General features: G+C 43.4%; 1 protein-coding gene across 5 annotated transcripts in view; it reads right to left on the bottom strand.

The window, feature by feature from the left end:
* Positions 1-246: 246 nt before the first annotated feature.
* The window catches only part of BPGM (bisphosphoglycerate mutase), a 56,109-nt gene continuing 36,498 nt past the window's right edge, over positions 247-19,857 (bottom strand). For 3 of the 5 annotated variants that reach the window (XM_090043511.1, XM_090043510.1, XM_090043512.1), the window contains 3 exons: positions 18,866-18,960; positions 16,294-16,944; positions 247-4,167 (listed from right to left, as the gene is read on the bottom strand). In XM_090043511.1, the coding sequence (XP_089899637.1) occupies positions 3,986-4,167; positions 16,294-16,894 (783 nt within the window). In that variant the 5' untranslated portion in view covers positions 16,895-16,944; positions 18,866-18,960 and the 3' untranslated portion in view covers positions 247-3,985. Of the gene's footprint in view, positions 4,168-15,596; positions 15,671-16,293; positions 16,945-18,865; positions 18,961-19,857 lie in introns of all 5 variants that reach the window. The other 2 variants (XM_090043513.1, XM_090043509.1) reach the window with 2 other exon arrangements.

Here is a 19,857-nt window from a genome sequence, read left to right as displayed (position 1 = left end):
AAGAATCTGCATGTTATTCTTACCCAAGCCATCCCCATGGCTACCAACTTCTTTATTATCAAAGTGAGGCAATGTCCTTGCACTTTAAAAATAGCTATTTTTCACTCCAGAAGTGGCTGGATCAGGTCATGAGGGTGACATGTAGTAAGTGACAGCTTGATACACACCCTTTTATTTTCCAAATAAATGGGATAAAAATAGGACAAGAATCAGACAAAAAGTAAAAAACACACAAGAAAAGCAAAATTAAAGTTCCATTTGAGGTGAGTTTATTGCATTAGGAACAACTTGCCAGGACTACAATATTTACACATGTTTTCAACCAAAATCACAAAACTATTATCCCATGGAATCACACATTTCAAATCCAAAAAACCCCTTAACAAACCAGACTTAGGGTGCCAGCTTTATAGATACTGAATAATTTACAGAACTGAAGTCAAGGGGAAAAAAAAATAATTCTCCCAACCTGGGATTTTATGACCACTAAGCCTGCCTCTCCCCTACCCCCTGTTGCAAGAGAACCTGTAGGTCTGGTACTCTGTCCCCACTGCTGAAAGCTGGCTTCTGTCCTTCTGTGTGTCAGGAACTCAGTTGTATTGAATACTAAGAGACCAATGTTACAAGCTGAATGTTACAAGCTCAGTAACTCACAGAACCAGGCCTCCAAGTCAGTCCTAAAGCAAACTAAAAGGCATCTGAAAGCCACTGGGATGAGGTCCAACTCTCAGTCTGTTGCTGGCAAAGCTAAAGAGCACACAGTATAAACATTTGGTAAGGTTTAGTCATCAAATGGAGTCACAGCCAGAGCTATGGAAGTCCAGCTTTCCAGTATGCTCCTGTTGCCTCTAGACACAAGAGCACTGCAAGAACAACGTAGTATCTACATACCATGCTGCAATTCCCTTTTCATTTTCTGCAGTGCTGTCTCAAACAGTTTTGATCTGACCATTCCCTCCACCACCCCACCCCACCTACCTGGCTGCTAGAACTGATGCCAGCAGCTCCTGCATGTTCACTCAGCACTCTCCCTCCTACCCTTCTGCTCTCCCCCAAGGGTCAGGCATTCATAGAACAAGTGCTCCCCACCAGGAGGACATAAGGCACCGGTATCTAGAACATAAGAACTGCCATTTACTAGGTCAGAACATAGATCCATCTTGCTTAGTAGCCTGTGTCACAGTGGCAGAGTGGAGGCTGAAAGGGAGAGTGAACTGGGTAGGACTACAGCTATTTCTACTATTCCTCTCACGTGCAACCTACAGCATTTCAGGTCTAGCCCTCCTGTACATTATGCAAAAAGCATGGACAATTCTGACCTTGGTGCGGGTTGGTTTATTTAGCAGAGCTCTATTATAGTTGAACTACAGCACTTCAAAATTACTCTTTGTACTCCTGTAGTATTGTTTTATTGTAAACAGCTGTGGACTGTATTCTGGCCTCAGTCGTGTCCATGCATCCCAATGCAGCCAATAGGACATGTGTATGTACAGCTGAGGGTAGGGGGGGTGATCCTATTTGCAAAACTATACTAATTATTCTCTACAAAATACTATATTTCTTGTAAGCTCTCTCTTTTCCCTCCCCTCATCATAAACAGGCACCCAAGTACATCGTGCAGATGCAAAACTCTTCTCTTGTTAGAGTCACAGGCAAAACCACTTTAGTGAACAAATTCATCAATGTCTGAGCCCACACCGCATTAGTCATCTTAGTGATGGGGCTCCTCCTCACAACTCTGGCAGGCATATTTGCCTGGACTGTCGCAATGCAGTCAGCACACTGGCTGCCAGCAACTTCTGAATCTAAAACGATCTTTTTACAACACCATAAATAATCCACACGTAATAGGCAACGTTACCTACAAGTGTCCACAGGTAACTATAGGGAATGAGGACTGAACAATGACTTGAGAATTAGTTAAAGTGAGATCTGAAATTGTGCCTTCTGGGTTTTTTTGCTTTTGCTTTTTTGGTTTTGTTTTGCTTTTTGTTTTCAAGAGAGAAACTTCGGCTTAACACAAGTGTAACTAGCCCCCTACTGGCAAGTGCTATTAATAAAAACCAAACAAACCAACAAACAACCCAGGTGTCCAAAAGACATTCATGCAAAGGACGCTTCTCTTCAGGATGTCAGAGTCAACATGCTTTGCTGACACCAGCTATTGCTATACTGTGAAGGACTCAAAGTGTATCAGAGCTGTGGTTGCCAAATGACTAGAGAAGCATGAAGCACTGACATGCTGCTCACATAGTCAGGAGACAGCCCATTTCCTAATACAAATAAAATCTCAGAAGAATTAGCAAGCTGCTCACTGCAAAAAAAGCAATATGTGAAGGGTTTGGGGTTTTTTTCCCCAATGAAAAAGACCAAACACTCAGGGAATTCAGACTCATTACCTCAAAAGTCACAGCCAGGTCACATTCTGCCTTTGCAAACTCTACAGGCAGTCTCCACTGGTAAAAGTTTACTTACTGGGACAGATTCTGATTTAAAGCTACAACACTTGTACATGTGTTAACAAAGTAAAACTGAATAGTCACAACGTGGAATATAGTCACTTCTGAATGTAAAAACCACCACCACAATGCTAAATACAAACCATGTAAAGCTGCTTTAAAAAAAAGCAAGAGCGACTGCCCAGTGGGGTTGAGAAATTCATAGGACAGAGGGAAGTTACTTGAATATTCTTGCCTTTTTTGTGAGACCAGAAAAGAAAACTGTAGGTATTTCACCGAGCAAAATTTCCTCCACATGCTAACCTGCTTGTCATCAAAATCTCTTTGCCTCTGTAAGAAGCAGATATTGAGAATCCCCTGATAACTGAGCTTGTGGAAATGCTTGATAAGACTTCATTGTGGAAGCCACTCTCTAGCCCAACTTGCTTTACCTGGGACTCCACATGGGAGGCTCAGGGAGAACAAGGAGACATTCATAAGTGTTGGATTACACCTCAGTAGAAACAACAGGAGCATTTCTAGCAGTTTTAATGAATCAAGCTCAGCACACCTATTAAGTGTTTAAGCCCTCAAAAAAATGCAAGGAGGGATGGAAAACCAAGTTTAAAGTTCTGCCTAGGCTTTAAACCTCTTTGCACTATGGGTATGGGCTAGCTTCTGTCGAGCTACAAAACTGAAGCCCTACTACAGATGCCCTGATACAACCCAACAGAATTTATCTGTACAAGAAGGTTTTGGTAAAGACATGGTGCAGAGGAAGAAAGAGAACATCTCCAGGGCAAATTAACCCATGCTAACGCTTAGCGGATACAAGACACAGTTATATCCACAAGAAAACCCCACCCAAAACAAACAAACAACTTTGACTTAAATTCTGCTCCAGGACAATAGCTAGCCTTCAGCCCACAAAGCGATTCTTTGAGCCTGAAAATGAGCTGCTAAAAATAAAACTGCATCAAACATAGCAGCATTACTGCAATAAGCTCAAGGAGAGGTGTGTGTATTACATGGGTAGACATCTTAAAAAGAGGACTTCCAGCAGACAGTTAATCAGGTGCTTTATTGCCAACACTTACTTTTTTGCAATTTGGGAGAAATTAACACTTCTGGAAGTCAGAGACTAACCCTATAGTGATCCCAGTACCATGCAGTGCAAGCTGCCCATATAAGGCTCTGTTAACACTCATTCCAAACAAGTAACACATCCTCCTACTCCTGCCTTGGGCCTCTCTCAAACTGAGTTTTGAGGCAAATTGTGTAACAATTATATGCTGTTCTAACTATCACCTAGATGAAATCATTAACTCTATTTTCACCCACCTATAACTCTCTCTTCTCCTGTTGAGATCTCAGCTCTTATCTTCAAAAGGAGACTGGTAAATATCCTTATTTAATACTTAATAATAAGCCCCTCCACTTACACAGTGCTTAAAATGAAGTAGTCTTTCAAGTGCAACTTAACACTAATAAAGCATTACTTGTTACCACACACACACAGCTGAGGGTCAGTGTCATGTAAACATGATTTATTTCTTCTCAGTAGGTTTCACTTTCCCTTGATCTTCCACCTTTTTAATGGCAGCCTGGATAGCCTCTTGATCACCCAGGAACTGGTGAGGGCTAAGAGGGTGCAGATTTTCATCCAGTTCAAGAAGGACTGGCACACCAGTAGGAAGGGTCACATTAGCTATGTACTCATCAGAGATACCTGCCAAAGAACAAAGAGACACAGTTAAAATACAAGAGAAGACAACCACTTGCATTAAGATTTCCTTAACTTATCTCCAAAGAAGTTGGGCTAGGCCACTAGGCTCTCTGCCAAGGCAAAATCAAGTTAGCAAAGTAGGGACGAAGCACTGTTGACTCCCTGATTACATTTCTGGCTCAGCCCTGGCTCCAATATATGCCAGTACAGTATAGCATCTGTGCTGAAGCCTGTCAGCAGACAACAGCCTTTAAGGAATTATCTGTCCAGCTGGATCACAGCATGGACAGGGCAGTACAGGAGCTAGCTATACACCGGGGGGCTGGAGAGGGGGAAAATGCACTTCTTGAAAGCACTATGGAAGTAGCAAAGACATGCCACTGTGCCCAAGTAAATTCCCAGCAAAATTTATACAAGTAGTTTCTTTTCTCTTTGGCCTACACAGAGGGGAGGGAGTACATCAGGAAAGAGGATCTGCAGAGCAGTCCCCACAAACTGCTGAAATCCTAAAAAGCTGTCGCTAGAGGTCGTTTTGACACAATAGACAATTTACCTGAATGCTTCTGAAACACTTAAGAGCCTAAATTTCATTGACTTTCAAACAAACAAGGTCTATATACAGTCCCCTGACAAGCACAGAACCACCACCAGTAGTATAATTAGGGGTGACTGCAGCCCTGGGATGCCAACTTAGAGATGCCAGAATGGCAGCCTCCCAGGAAGTCTACACCTGTGTTTCTCAACCCGTTGGGTCATGGCCGAAAAGTGGGTCACAAGAATATATGAAAGGGTTGTGAACGAACTTTAAAAGTAGATCAACAAACTTTAAAAATATATTCTCCTTCAAAGGAGAAAAATGTGGGGAAACTCAGTTTTCCCTTGCAGGCTGGCTTGAGGCTCTCTCTGTGCACCCCACATACCACCCTCCCTCCCCCCAGGGCATGTGTGCGGGGGAAGGGGGTTAGAACTGGCCATCTATGTTTACAAATGGATCCTGGTCCAAAAAAGGTTGAGACCACTGGTCTACAACCATGGCAGTGGCAGCAGCTGAGTGAAAGGACTTCCTGCAACTGCCGTAGCACCAACAGCACCACCACTACACCGCAGCAACCAGGGAGTCTGAGCCCACATGGTATAAAAATCTGACACCCTCCCTCCCCTCCCAGTCTCCACAGCAAAGCAACCCTGTTCTGCAGGGCTCACACCCCCCACTTTCCCTAATCCTTCAGCTGTTTTGCCCAGGGTTTATACTCCAAGTGCTGCAGAGAAACAAACTCTCATCTTCTTGCTCCTGTTCTGTGCTTACCCAGGCCAGACAATGAGCATTAGAGGAGCCTAGGACAGACACCAGAGCTCCACTCTCAGGATCTCTCTAATCACCCAGGAGGCTAACAGATGTAAGGGTTTGTCATTACTTGAATCAAACAAACATTTTTCTCCCAGAAAATAAGGTTGGTTTGGGGGTTTTTAAAGGGGGGAGGGGACAGTGAGTAAACTGTTGATGGCTTACTAGATCCCTCCTAAGAACAGGATGTTTTTGACACATCAGGCTTATAGAAGCAGGCTGCAATTGTAATGTTAAACAGCCTCAAATAGTGCAATGTAATCAAGTTTCTAACTAAATTAACAGTAAAATGGACAAAACAAAAAGCATCTTGTGAGCAGCTGACAAGAGAGAGGGCTCTCCCTGAATACAGGAGTACAAGCTTAAGCAATTCTCACATCAGGCAGGGCCAGGAACAACATGTAATCACAAGCCCAGATAATAGCAGAGCTGTGGCTGCATGGAAGTTGTCATCTAATGGCTACCTGCCTGAGTATTTCCTTAGGGTGCTGGGCTGGTTTTGCAGCCTGACCTGAATCGGTGCTGCACTGGTGGCACAATTATCAGTACCTAAGTAGCTGCCTTTGGTCCATCATTTGTACATATCTTCCTTGAGGGGCAGTGCTCAAGGCTTGACACAGAACTCCAGGTGAGGCTTCATCAGTGCTAAATACAGCAAAGGATCATCCGAGTGTCCATATTTTTTCGGTCTACACATCCCCTAAACCGCATTCATGAAAGTTACTTATGCTGGGATTTACAAATGTGTGCAAAGGGAGTACGTGAGAAATAGGACTTGTTTGATAATCTTATACTGGATCAGCTATATAGCTGGGAGAAATGCAAAATTAGTATTTTGGGCTCAAAATGCATTCCAGCTTTCTTGGAAATCTTCCTTTAGCCTTGATGAGACCTTAAATCTCACTTTCAAATATGACATCAAACATCTAGGTGCTGCTGAGAATGTTACTAAAGTTGTTGTCTACCACTGAATCTCAGTGGTGGCAGATGACAAAACAAGGAACACTGGTCTCAGATTGCAACAAGGGAAGTTTAGGTTAGATATTAGGAAGAATTTTCTCACTAGACGGGAAATGAACCACTGGAACAGGCTACATTGTGGAATCTCCATCCTTAGAGGCTTTTAAGACCCAGATGACTCAAGCCCCCCAGAGTGGTTAATCATTATAGATTGTACTCCGTAACAGCATGTTCTATTGTAAAGCAGGTACAAAATAGTCAAATAAAAGCTAAAGTTCACAAGCTCTAATAAGCAAACCTAAAATCAGCACAGGGACCATGTAATGCACAGGGACCATGTAAATTTGTGGTTTCAGTGTAAACTAAAGCTCTTGTGAATGCCACATGGATTTATTTGTGAATCTGGTTCTCACACCCAAATTAAGGATGGTGTGCAGGCAGGAAAGGTGATGACATAAGCCCTTGCAAGGCACAAAACCCTTTATGCTATACTATAGGAGACTGCGGTTGTTCTGCAGAAAAGCATAAGAGTCCCTAGGTCTTCTCCACGCAGAAGAAATTATGTTGCAGCTCCTGCCAGCAGCTCCAGGAGCTGACAGGGGACTCATGCTCTGGGTATATACTCAAGGTCAATGTGTTTTTAGAAGTTTCATTCTTTAAGTTAAAAGCTTTAAGGCATATGCCAGGGTGTTTTGTTTTGTATTTAACAGAAAATGATCCCAAATTCACAAAACATAACCTCCAGGCTCTTTAAACACTATAAGCCAACTTCACTACAGATGTAAAGATATGAACCTAAACTACTACCAAGACACCCACAAAATATTTGGTCCCACATATTCCACAAACTTTGTTCTTTCCTAAAAGACAGTCATTTGTGAGGCTATCAGAGACTTGCTTAGAATCACCCAACGCAGATCAAGTTATAAAGAAGCATTTACATAGTCAATAGGTCACTGTCCAAACTGGAATTTGGCCAGGGACCTGAATGAACACTTCTTCACAAGAATATGGGAAAATCTTAAATTCCTACAAATGCTCAGGTACATTTTGCACCTTTTGCAAAAAAAAGTTTAAAAAAAAATAATAATAAATTAAAAATTCCAGCAGTGTGGCCCTGCCAGGGCTTTAATTGGGTAACAACTCAAAAAAAGTCACATAGTAAACAAAATACTTGTTATTGCATCAGCTAGGTTTTTCTGGATTTTTCACGTTCTGAAACATACTCCAATCTCTCTATATCAGGGGTCAGCAACCCCCGGCATGCGTGTCGAGCACAGCATACGAGGCCATTTTGCTCAGCATGCCACTACCAGCCTGGGCTCTAGGCAGCTGCTGCCAGCCACAAAGCCCGGGCTGCTCCCAGCAGGTAGCTGGGCAGCTGCAAGTCCTGCTGCAAGCACACTGGGCTCCATGGCTGGCAGCAGCTACCCAGAGCGTGGGCCAGCTGCAGCCAGGACACTACAAATATCTGCTCCAGGCTCTGGCATCAGCTCCATACCAGCAGGTACACGTGCACCTCGGAATGGACAGTGGGGGAGGGCCCTGAGGCAGCACAACCCCGGCCTCTCCCCTGCTGCTAGCACAGAGCTGATGACTGGACTCCGGAGCCTGGCACAGCTGTTTGTAGCCAGTCTGGGCTCTGGGCAGCTGCAGCAGGCTCCACAGCCCCGGCTTCAGATCCATGCTGACAGCGACTGTGCGTACACCTCAGAGCGGACAGCAGGAGGGCTGTGCTGCCTCAGGCCCTATACCTACCATCTGCCCTGAGGCACACATGCACCCATCAGTATGGAGCTGACACCAGAGCCCAGAGCAGCTGTTTGCAGCCTCCAAGCTGCAGCCAGCCCGGGCTCTGGTAGCTGCTGCCAACCACTGAGCCCAGGCTGCTTGCAGCTGAGCCCACCTGACTCCCACCTACTCCAAGCCCAGCTCCCCACTGGGATTAGGCTGGCACTGCCCCTTGCCAAGAGCACCGCACCTTTTGCGGGCTTAGCTGTGCGGGGTGGGTGGATGGTTGGGCAGATGGGCAGGCTCTGGGCCAGGGCCTTGGCCAGCTGTGCTGCAGCCCGGGGGCTGGCTCCCCAGGGAAGCACAGGGGCCGTGGCGGGACCAGGGCATTATTGGCTTGGACTTTGTCCAGCGGCCCAGGAGCGTGGCTCCATGAGCCCACACAGCTGGTTCTGTGCGTTTGTCAGCCTCCTCTGTCTGGTTCTGTGCATCTGTGTGCACGTGTCTGGTTCTGGGGGTGCGCGCGCGCACACATGTCTGTTGGTTCTCTGTCTTTGTGCACATATGTGCGTCTGGTTCTCTCTCTGCTCTCCCTTTTCTTTCTCTCTCTTCTTGTCTCTTTTTTTCTCTCTCATTGCAACATGCTCAACAAAAAAGGAATACACAACAAAGGCAACATTTATGATTATTAAACATACTAATATGCAGTACGTCCTGCCATGTACCACCCCCCGCACACCACTGTTTTTCTGGCATGCTGGCACTGACACCTTCCAAGGTAGACACTGTTTTTTGCAGCACTCTAGCCAAAAAACATTGCCTACCCCTCCTTTATATGATGCTCCCCCTAATAATTACAGGTTCATCACCTGACAGAGTCAGAGGTTAAAGAGGAGATTAAGGGACAGAAAGAACTTCTACAGAAACACTCAATTGTACTAAATGAAACCAAACAGGTGTTAAAATACTTTTTACAGGGGACACATTACTCATACCCAATAAATATCCTATTTGCTAACAAATCACCTTTTATTACATATAAAACACAAGGGGAATACTTCAAGCCAACTCAGTAGAACACTGAACAGAAATCAGACAAGATCTTGAACATATGCTACTATGACCATTGCAAGAGTCAGCTAAACCTGCTATCCAGTTACTTCTGATGCTGTAACAGAAGCCAAGTGACCTTTTATTTAAAACTCCTGCACCTGAACTGGCCAGTATTGCAATCCCATCAAAATTCACAGACTAAGAAGGATGAAGCCAGGACAATACCATATTTTCTTGAATATAAGAGAACCCAGAGTAAGATGACCTCCCTCCCCCAATAATTAAGTTCCATATATGAAAAAAATATAAATTTGTCATAATTTTCTAGGTATAGAATTGAATTACTGGAGGTCTGCCTTGCATTTGTCTCCCTCCCACTACTACGGGGGGGGGGGGGGAAGTAAACCAGGAGGGTCAAACTGCACCCTTGCCCCTCCCCCAACTTTTGCCCTCTGCAGACCCTCCCCTTACCATCAGATCTTTTCTCAAGTGAGAAACACATTTGAAACCACTGACCTTGGAATTAAACATATCTGTAATTAATTTTATATAGTACCCATAAACTTTGTTCATGCAGAATTGATACATGCTACATCTTGAAAATGCTGCAAGTTTTAACACAGGTATTCCATAAACATACTTCTAAGTAGCACTTCAGTACTTACTTATATGTAATACAAACTATGCATATTATTAGTCCAAAGCCAAAAGGCTCAGGTACTGCCACACAGTTCCTTGGGCTGGGCCCCACCAGTCAACAGCATTGCAAGTTATACTAACCTCACAGCTTGGCACTGCTCAGTATGAGTGTGTGCTTTCAAATACCCCCCACAACGGATCCATGTGCTAATTAGCCCTCTCTCATGATTGGAACTGGGTATTCTTGGAACAAGCCCTGGGCTCCTTCAACACTTACATGCAGGTAAGACACAGGGCAACCTGGTCTAGTGCCACCTCATAGAGGGCAAGGCCACACTAATCTTTTGCAACAGACTGAGATATGGGGTGACAAAGAGATTCCAGGGGAACAGTTTGGGGTCCCTTTTGGTGATGTCTGCCAGGCATTTAAGGCTGGTGAAGAATCAGGAATTATTAAAAGTGGGAAAGAAAAAGGCGCAGCGCAGCTGTGGGAGTGCAGAGCAAGTTTAAATGTATTCAATGGTATGGCTCACCATGACTTTATAAAGAGTCAGCATTAAGAGGGACTGAGCACAAGGGGCAGCACCATCAAGTATCTTATTTAGCTGGGCTGCACTAACCCATCTGTGTGGTAGGCTCCCATCTGCATGTTTGTCCAATATGGGCTATGTGTTTTATAGTCATGTCCCACATTGGAGGCATTTAATCAACTTCATAGTTGGCTTCTATTGCTGAGCACGTGCTGCTTTTGGCAGTAGTTTCACAGTAGACACTGTATTTTATCAGGTTTCCTTGTAGGCCAATGTAAGATGAGTGGCTTTTCCCCCCCTTCATGCTGACTGGGGGAGGCTCATCTTGTATTCCAGTTAATATGGTAGTTGGATTTTAGCCTTTTGAGGCACTACAGGAAGTAGCACTGGTAATTCAATAGATAACACTCTTCCTTCCAAGTCTATTTCATATTAGCCTCAGCATAGGGTCTGTCCCTGGAGGTTCTGTCTTCCAGAGCCAGTCCCAAAGCAAATATTCTTCCTACCTGAGGTCACAAGAGGTCCAAAAAGCATTAAAAAAAGATGGGTTATCCACCCCAGAATCTCAGATAAATTTCAACTTAGATTGTGGCAGTCCTACCTACCAAAATCCCTCCTGCAGTTTCAAATCAACATCTCTGTGTCCTATCATATAATATGCTTGTATAGTATCAAATAGCTGCTACAGTCCACCTCAACAGCAACTGCATACAAAATTGGTACAGCACTTTTTTAAATAAGTTACTCACACTTCTCATTCTAAGGTTTTATTAGGCATACTGTCCAAGCTTATTTATACACATTATTGAATATGATCTACTGCCAAACAAATGTGATCCCACAATTATGTGCACTTTTACTTCAACTGTTTGTCAGTATTCTCCTGCAGTTAAGCTCATAATTTCACTCCCATAAAGGTCAACCCTCACTGTACAGGCTTAAAGACACGCTTCTTGATCAGCCCCAGCTATGCATTGTTAAAGAGCTATGAAGGATTCAGTCATCTGTCAGGACAGCTGAAGATTCCCTCAACATGGGAACAAGACTCAGAGACCTTGTTGATGAAGCCAAAGTTGCTATTGGAACACAAATTACTGCCCCAAAATATTTAACAACTAAAACGCAGAGTAGATTCACATCCTCTGGCACTTGATTTCTGGCCTTCTAAACTAAACTAAGTTTCAAAAGTCAGCAGACCTCTTCCCTTCCTCATCTGTTCCCAATAAGCAACTTGCATGTTTAAAAACAAAAACCCATGAGGCCACTGTCCAAGATTATAAACAGATGTCAAATGTGTGACAAACAGCCTATCCACTTAATTGGGGAAAACACATCTCCCCTTGTCCTGCATTGGGCTGTGGCCTGATGCTGCATGATGACAGATGACATGTTCCCCACTTACAGAGACATGTCTCAGACTCCCTAGGAGGCCTATGCGAGAGACAAATGCTGGAGTTTCCCCACTTAGAGATGCCCTGGAGATTGCCCAAGGCATGTCTCTATAAAAGAGAAGAAATCTGGGCAGTTGATCCTGGGTCTTAAGTGGCCCAATCGTGTGTAGGAATTTCTGGGGCATGCAAGATCGGGCATTTCAAGCCCTGGGAGTGCCTGCCTGGGGAAGCTGGAGACCACAGACAGCTCCAGGCCGACTGTGCTCTCCCACCATAAACCTAACAAACATCTGCAGCAATAAAGCAGCACAAATTGGTACCACTTATGTCACAGCCTTATGTCACAGCCACAAATTTTTGGAATTTGTGGCATAAGGGGTATGGATATCCATTTGCTTGGTCCACACAGAAAAGAAAGCCCAGCAAAACTAAATGCATGAGATTCCTCCCTTAGCCATGGTTCACAGAGAATATGTATTCCCTTCCCTCACTGGAGCATTTTGGCACCACTAACACAGTAGCTTCGACTCCAGATGACAGCAAAACATCCAAATTTTAAAAAGGTGCCACTCTCCGTGGGGGAAAGAAGAAAAGGATGTGTAAGGAAGGGATGCATAATTCCTCTGAAAAGGGACCTCAGCAAGATAACAGCTTGGGGTGGCAGTCTACTTCTGAGACTAGTTCTGCTGTTGCAAGGGAAATATCTCCAGGAAGATGGGCTAGACCAATTGACAATATTGCAGTAGGGTCCTTACAGAAGGGTCTCAAAGTGCCAAGTGTCAGGAAAAAGTTACAGCTGGTTCCCTTTCAGAAGGATTTCAGACAATCTCCTTGCACATCCTAATCCTACAGTTGGGCAGTTCAGAAAATTCAGTGTTTGGCATCTCAGACTGTCACATTAAGCTATTAAACTGTAGCTTTATCCAAAAGATTCTTTGTTGACATCTACGGTAGTTAAACAGTTCTCAATGTCTTCACTGCATCTTAGCCACTCATTAAATTTCTATGTTTTTAGGTCCGTCTCTCCACCCCAAAAGTCAGAAGACATGCATATGTGGCTGCTGATATTGTTTTTATTTGGAGTGCAGTAGTGCATAGCAGGCTCCAGTCACAAATTATCACTACACAGTGTAAAAATGATTGGGGGAGTGGGAGTGGAATGTGCAGAGAAAGGAAGCAGGGGGTGGGGGCAGAAGTTGCAAGGTGAGGTCACAACAAGAGACTTCAACAAGCAAGCACAGAACTTGGGGGGGAGGGGAGGCTTTCAAAAGCCACACATAAGCCAACCCCTCCTGATGTAACCAGGGCAGCAAGATGTGCACATCTGTTGGGCCTGTTGAGAATGAGCCCCCATTTACCTTTTCCCCACTTCAAGCTGATTATGCACAGGATTATACACACATTCTCACTGAAGAGTTGTAGAAATAAGAGGTTCTGGACAGGACAGAATATTTTGGGCAAAAAAAAAAATATATATATACCTGTCCACAGGAGTTCTCACTGTGCAGGAGTTCCTTTCATCCTAAAGTGTGTGCAGAAGTAACATTCAAATGAGGGGGGCAGAGGGTAAAATAATAATTTTGCATGGAAATCATGACAGATCTTCCAGACATTTTAACACACCCTGTTTATAGCTACCCACAGAGCTGGGGGGGAAAAAAAGACAATACCACACACAATCAAAGTCTTCTCAGCCCAAATGATGTGCTGCTCCAGTGAATGTGTATGTGTGGTTGGCAAGCTATCTTTGAATTAATTAAAATAAGGGCAATATTTATATGAAATTAATTACTGGCCTTGTTTCAAAAACAGCTGCGTTTCAAAGAGATTTCAAAAGGAGTCAATTAAAGTTCCTCTCTAAAACAACTAACTAAGTAGTTATTTTATCAGAGTATGTTAGTCAGGTCTTAACTGCCATGCTAAGCCTTCTGGTTTAAATCTAGATACATTTGACTGATTTTTAACAACTAAGGCTACAGCCCATCAATACGGCAAGACATTCAGGAATGGGCACTTATTTTTGATGCCCTGCTTGGTTACTGTGAGCCTGATTTTTTAGAAGTGCCAAGACACAACTCCAGCTGAAGCTGACTGGAACTGAAAGTTCACAACAACCATGAAAAAAAAGGAAATCAAGATACTCAAGCTGGTCAACCAAAAAGCCAGTGGCCAAAGTACCTGTCTATATAACCACTGATCTATCACTTTAAATCACGCAAGGAATAATCTCCATAATTTTCAGGCAAATCAGCACCAGACCTATGATTTACTCCAGTTTGCCTAAAAACACATTTCAGTTTTATATCTGGAAGCCTCACATCATCAAGCTCACCTGCATGGTTCCAGTGACAAAGAAGCCAGGACATACCTGAACAGAACAGCAGAGAATTACATGTGCAGGGCAGCAGAAGGCAGGAAAGAAGCTATCAGCTGGCATAAAAGCTATGGAACTGGGCACTGTACCAATATTTCAGTGTATGGAATTCACTAAAGGGAGGCAATATACCATGGTTACACACAAGGGATGCAACTTTATGGGCTCATCTATACATGCACGTTACTGCACAGTAGACTAATTTACTATACAGTAAAGCATCACCGCCTACATGTGCACAGCAACTGGGCTGGTGTAGACTAATTTACAGCAATGTCAGATAGTCCCATCAGGTACAGAGACTACCCAACAATGAGGATAGGTGGCTGGACCAACCGGTTGGCCACCACCCGGTGGAATGGGTAAGGGTGGCGGAGCCCTCAGAAACTTGGGACCTCACGAGATGCCGGGGAGACTCATAATTGGACTACACGCGGAGACATCTGAACCAACTCCATTAATATCAAGTCGTGGCAGGCGAAACATATGTATGAGAGACCCCAATTATAGCTGATGACACCCTAGGCAAGTGGCAGGTCCACTGGGGACAACGATCCCTGACACACATTAATTGCATGTGTAGATATGTTCTATATTCCATCCAGTTACTTCACCCCTTAAGGACTATGTACAGCTATTATAAGCTTAGACCAGTCCCTAAAGTACTCTAACTTGTGTTGGGAATTGGGCATCTGTAGCTTCAAAAAAATCAAGGTGCTGTAATCAGCTGTCACCGCCCTGAGATCTGCAGCAAGTAATTCTTGGAGGTAGCCAAAACATACAAGTTTTAAAACGGGTGTCAAACCAATTACAAATGTTATCTGTTCTAATTGTGGTTAAACCTGTATTTAACATGGTTAAAATAATGCAGCAATTGTAGTCAGCTTGCAATACGTCACCCCTGAAAGAGAGGCTTGTCTGGCATATGGCTGTTTTCCTAGAATATATTCAACCCAGTTTTAAGGAGACAGGGTGCTGTGCCATATGGGCAAAGCACACTATCTTTATTAATGCAACTGATTTCCCTTCGCTGTAGTGTAACATCCCCAAAGATGCTGCCCTAAGTGTTCGGCATGCATTTCCTCCATGAATTTTATCCCTGCTGAAGCAACAGCTGCCGAGATTGTCCCAGAATGTCCCAGTATGAGCAGTGTTCAATAGATGCACATTTGTTCTTTGATTCAAGATGGCTACTGTGTAACATTTCACAGAATGAGCCAGGGTGATCACATCTCTAACAGAACACAGCATCACAGTTAAAAATGGTGCTGTAGGCAAGAGCTAAATTAGTAATTGAAAAACTGGATGAAATGTTATATTAATTTGAGGAAGACAAACTTAGAGCCAAGGCTGTAAAAATAAGATCTGTCCCAAAGCTGGCAACAGCCTACGGAATATTATTAACTTACCCTTTTTCAGACCCCGAAGGAATCAGTAAAACTATACAGGATTCAGAATGCATCTGTTCGGTGCCATGCACTCTCTAGATAGGAAAGGAGATAATGTGCATAGGTAGATTTGCAGGCTTTATCAAACTTCTGTCTGACACAGCATGTGAGCACTGCAGTGGCTTCTTAAATCGTGACAAAATTAAGAGACAAATCTTATGTGTTGCCATGATGTGCAACTTCCTTTGCATTCCTACCACATACACTTCAAAAGCCAAGCATCTGACTTAAACTGGGATAAAAATATCAAAGTATAATATCTGGGTATTTCAACAACCACACCATAGTTGGCAACAGCCACATGGCTAAATTCTGACCCCAAGTACCTATCCAGAATAACCCAATTCATCCAAATTTATACCAATACAGAAGAGATCCAAAACTGAGATTAAAGAGATTAATTCTATGCCACCATTCTTCCTAATGTCCTATTTTTGCTCCTAGAGATCAAGCTAAAAAATACAATGTTCTTACAAACTGAAAAATATTAAAAGCTACTACTTTCCTAGTTCGTGAAGGATGCACAGGGCAAAAATAAGGTTGACCTCTAGTAAAAAAGTTGCATTGTTAACAAAGTTGGCTCATGGACTAATACAACTCAAGAACAAATTATTTTTACTTACTGAAGCACACTTGGGAAGGACAGCAAGATCCTTACCTTCCAAATGCTTGAGCAGGGCCCTAGCACTGTTCCCGTGAGCAGATATGAGGATCGTTTTGCCACTTTTCAGTTCCGGCACTATCTTTTCATTCCAGTAGGGAAGGAGTCTTTGAAGCACCTCTTTCAAGCTTTCAGCCTTTGGAAGCTTGTCCTCCGGAACATCACAAGACTTATATCTGCGATCGTTATAAATCTCATTGTAGTAAGGATGAGATTCCGTTATGGGAGGTGGAGCAACATCATAGCTTCTTCTCCAGATCTTCACTTGCTCTTCCCCATGGTTCAAAGCCATCTCTGCTCTGTTGAGACCTATCAGTGCGCCATAGTGGCGTTCATTCAGCCGCCATGATTTCTGAATGGGGACCCATTCCTGCCCCATTTCTTCTAGCACCAGCCAAGCAGTCTGAATAGAACGAGTCAGGATGGATGTAAACACAAGATCAAACTCAAAACCCAGGGATTTGAGAAGTTTCCCAGCGTTCTGAGCTTCCTTTATCCCATCACTGCTCAGCTTCTGATCCACCCAGCTGCAAAAGCGGTTCTCCTTGTTCCAGGCTCCCTCCCCGTGTCTTAACAGCACAAGCTTGTACTTTATCATTTTGACCACTGCACAGCTTGCGACTGGTCTGGTACTTAATGATGACACATCTAGGCAAAGATGAGACATACAATGAGCACATCAAATCAGTCCATTATGCAATGTGTTACGATGGGAAATTTGGCATTAGACAACAGATGGTTACACCAGCAGATACAATTTATTTTGGGCCCTTTGAATGTCATGTCCTCTGAAATAAGTTCTTTATGACTTTAGTACCACCTCATCCTCAGCTTTGAGCTCCTTCTACAATATTTAATAAAAATATAACCACCCTCCTATTTTTAGAGCATACTTTTTCTACACAACCTGTAACTAACCAGGTCATAGTAGCATAGTGCTTAGGGTCAGAAGGGACCTAAACAGATCATCAGGTCCAACACCCAAATGCTGTTATGTGCTTATTAAAGCTTCAAAAATACAAACCGTCCTACTCTGCTGTGCTCCTTCAAACCCCTAAACAATGCAGCCCTGGTCTACATATCTGCTCTTGTTCCCCAAGTTACCTCTTTATTGCCAGTTATGCCAATGTCTATGTCCTGTTCTCCACCAGGGCCCCTGGGGAGCCCTTCATACTCCCACTCCTATATCCTTGTCCATAGTTACTTGTACACACAATGCCACCCCCATCCCTTCCCACACTTGCCCAAACCCCTTCAGCATTTCAGTTCAGCATTAATACTAAGAGAAGCCCAAGCTATGAGTTGACAATATAAAACATTTTCTAAAAATGCCACAGGAGACCCTTGGGGTTATTCCTTCCTCTCCTTGATTTTCAACTATGTCTCACTTTCTGTGGGTCCACAGAGTGGACTGCAAGACCTTCAGAATAGGGATCATAACATCTTTGTTCCTTGTAGAGCAGAAAGCATATTTTCTGCCCTTAAACTAATCAAGACATTTTCAAGTTTTTTCTCTGTTCATCTGTTGCCTAATCTAGAGGTTCCCAGCCTCCAGGCCACAGCCCAGTACCAAGCCATGAAGGACTGGCTGCCGGACCAGAACTCTGAAAGTGACCGGCATAACGTGGACCAGCAGCCAACCCTTTTTTATACTCAGCCAGTCACTTCTGGTCTGCAGTATGCTGGTCTGCAATTTGCTGGTCTGCGGTTTGCCAGACCATGGTCTGAAAAGTTGGAAACCACTGGCATAATCCACAGAAGATTGTCATCTTCAGGGAAATTTGGACTAGGCTAAGAGATTACTATTTTCTAAAGCAGCCATATATTTTGGGATGTCTAATCTGACACCCCATTTTCAAAGGCATCCTACACTTCCATTAGCACCAATTAAAATGTTGGGTGCTTAGCCTCTGAGCACCTTGCACTAGGAAACCAAAATAAAGTCTTCTAGCCATTTCTGACCTTATAGAAAGTTCATTCAACCCTGCTAGGATCCAGATTTATGGCTACAAATTGCAAGGCTGGCATTTACTATGCTAAGTCATCACCTCTGAGATCTCAATGTTTTTAGAAAAGGAGTCCTACAACTCACTTTAGGCTCTAAAGTCAAAAGTACTTTGTTTTCAAAGTTTTCTGCTGACAGGTACTAGGTTCTCCCCACAGCAAAATATCATGCAAGTTTCATCATAATATCATAAGCAGACCTAGTTTATACAGATCCTTCAGATGTACAATCCATTAAACCTGAACAATTAATTAACTGACTGATTTGCAGGGCCAAAGTCAGGCTTGATGTAAACAAGAGGGCAATGAGAGTTGCACCTACTTTTACCAGGTTTAAAATGGGCACTATGGGCCTCAACACAAGCCAACCAAAGACCCACTGAGAGCTAAACGCATCCCTGGTATAGCTATGGACCTCAGGACAATTACATTCCAGATGAACTTGGACCAATATTCCCAAAATATTTGAAAACCGAAGTGCAGTAATGCAATTCCTAGAAACCAGCTCAACTACTGCAATATTTAGCTAGAAACTTTCAGAGAAATGTGTGGAAATTATACTTACCTTAACTACTGTAAATGGACTCAACTTACACAAACCCCAGGCACAGAGACTGGAGTGGCTGTGAAGAGTGTAACAGCCTCTGTATATACAGCTACCTGCAGGAAGAGAAAAAGTGAGCATGGATTTTAGTACAAGAAGAAACCATGCTGATGGATTGATGGACAGCCCTGCCATTACCTGTTCTCAGATCTTTAAGAAAAACGACCATCCCCTGCATAGGCAGCAAAAGCCAGACTGCCTCATCCTGTAAGATGTAAAGCTATACATCCTGCATTCCAGAAGAAAACAAGCCTTGCTTCCCCAGTGATCCCAATTCTATCCCTACAGAAACTCACTTGGATACCACAGCAAAATGAACACAAAAACTTAATAAATACATATATAGATAAACGAGAGGCAAAGTCTATGCCCTGAAATTCTTGGAAGACTAGGGAGCTAAAACATACAATGCCTAAAGAAAATACTGCCAATGCAAAGATCAGTAAAGAATGGTTTTGCAGGAGGAGGAAAACATGAAAGCTACCTCTAGCACTGAAGCAGCATGGAAAAAATGGCAGCAAAAAGTACAAGCAGTAATTGAGGTAAGGAGAATGAAATCGCAATGCAAGGGGGTAGCTACACCTTACAAGAGAGGTTTGCTGTCCTATTTTATTACAGACTCACATCTATTCTAGAACAAAATAAAGATCAGACTTGAGAAGCCTGATTTTTGCTCCAAAAGGCCAAGATTAGCTAGAAGGCCAATAAAGGAGAGCAATACAGCTGAGACAACAGAAAAAGTCCTATCTTAGGGCTGATATCATGTAGCCTAAAGGGAGAGGAAAGAAGGAGATGGACTTCAGGGCAGTGGATTACATCACTAGAGGTAGGAAAAAAACAACCAGAAAATAGACTAAGATTACAGTACTGGGTACAAAAAGTAAGAAATGGATTTTGACAGACTGTTAGGTAGTAAGAGAGTGGGAAGGAAGGGAAGACCCTTCATAGCATAA

Source organism: Crocodylus siamensis, chromosome 4 (assembly GCF_052110815.1).
Source record: "Crocodylus siamensis isolate JL-2025a chromosome 4, ASM5211081v1, whole genome shotgun sequence".
Lineage (NCBI taxonomy): Eukaryota > Metazoa > Chordata > Crocodylia > Crocodylidae > Crocodylus > Crocodylus siamensis.
The sequence above is the reverse complement of the archived record's forward strand: the minus strand, read 5'-3'. Positions and strand labels throughout refer to the sequence as shown.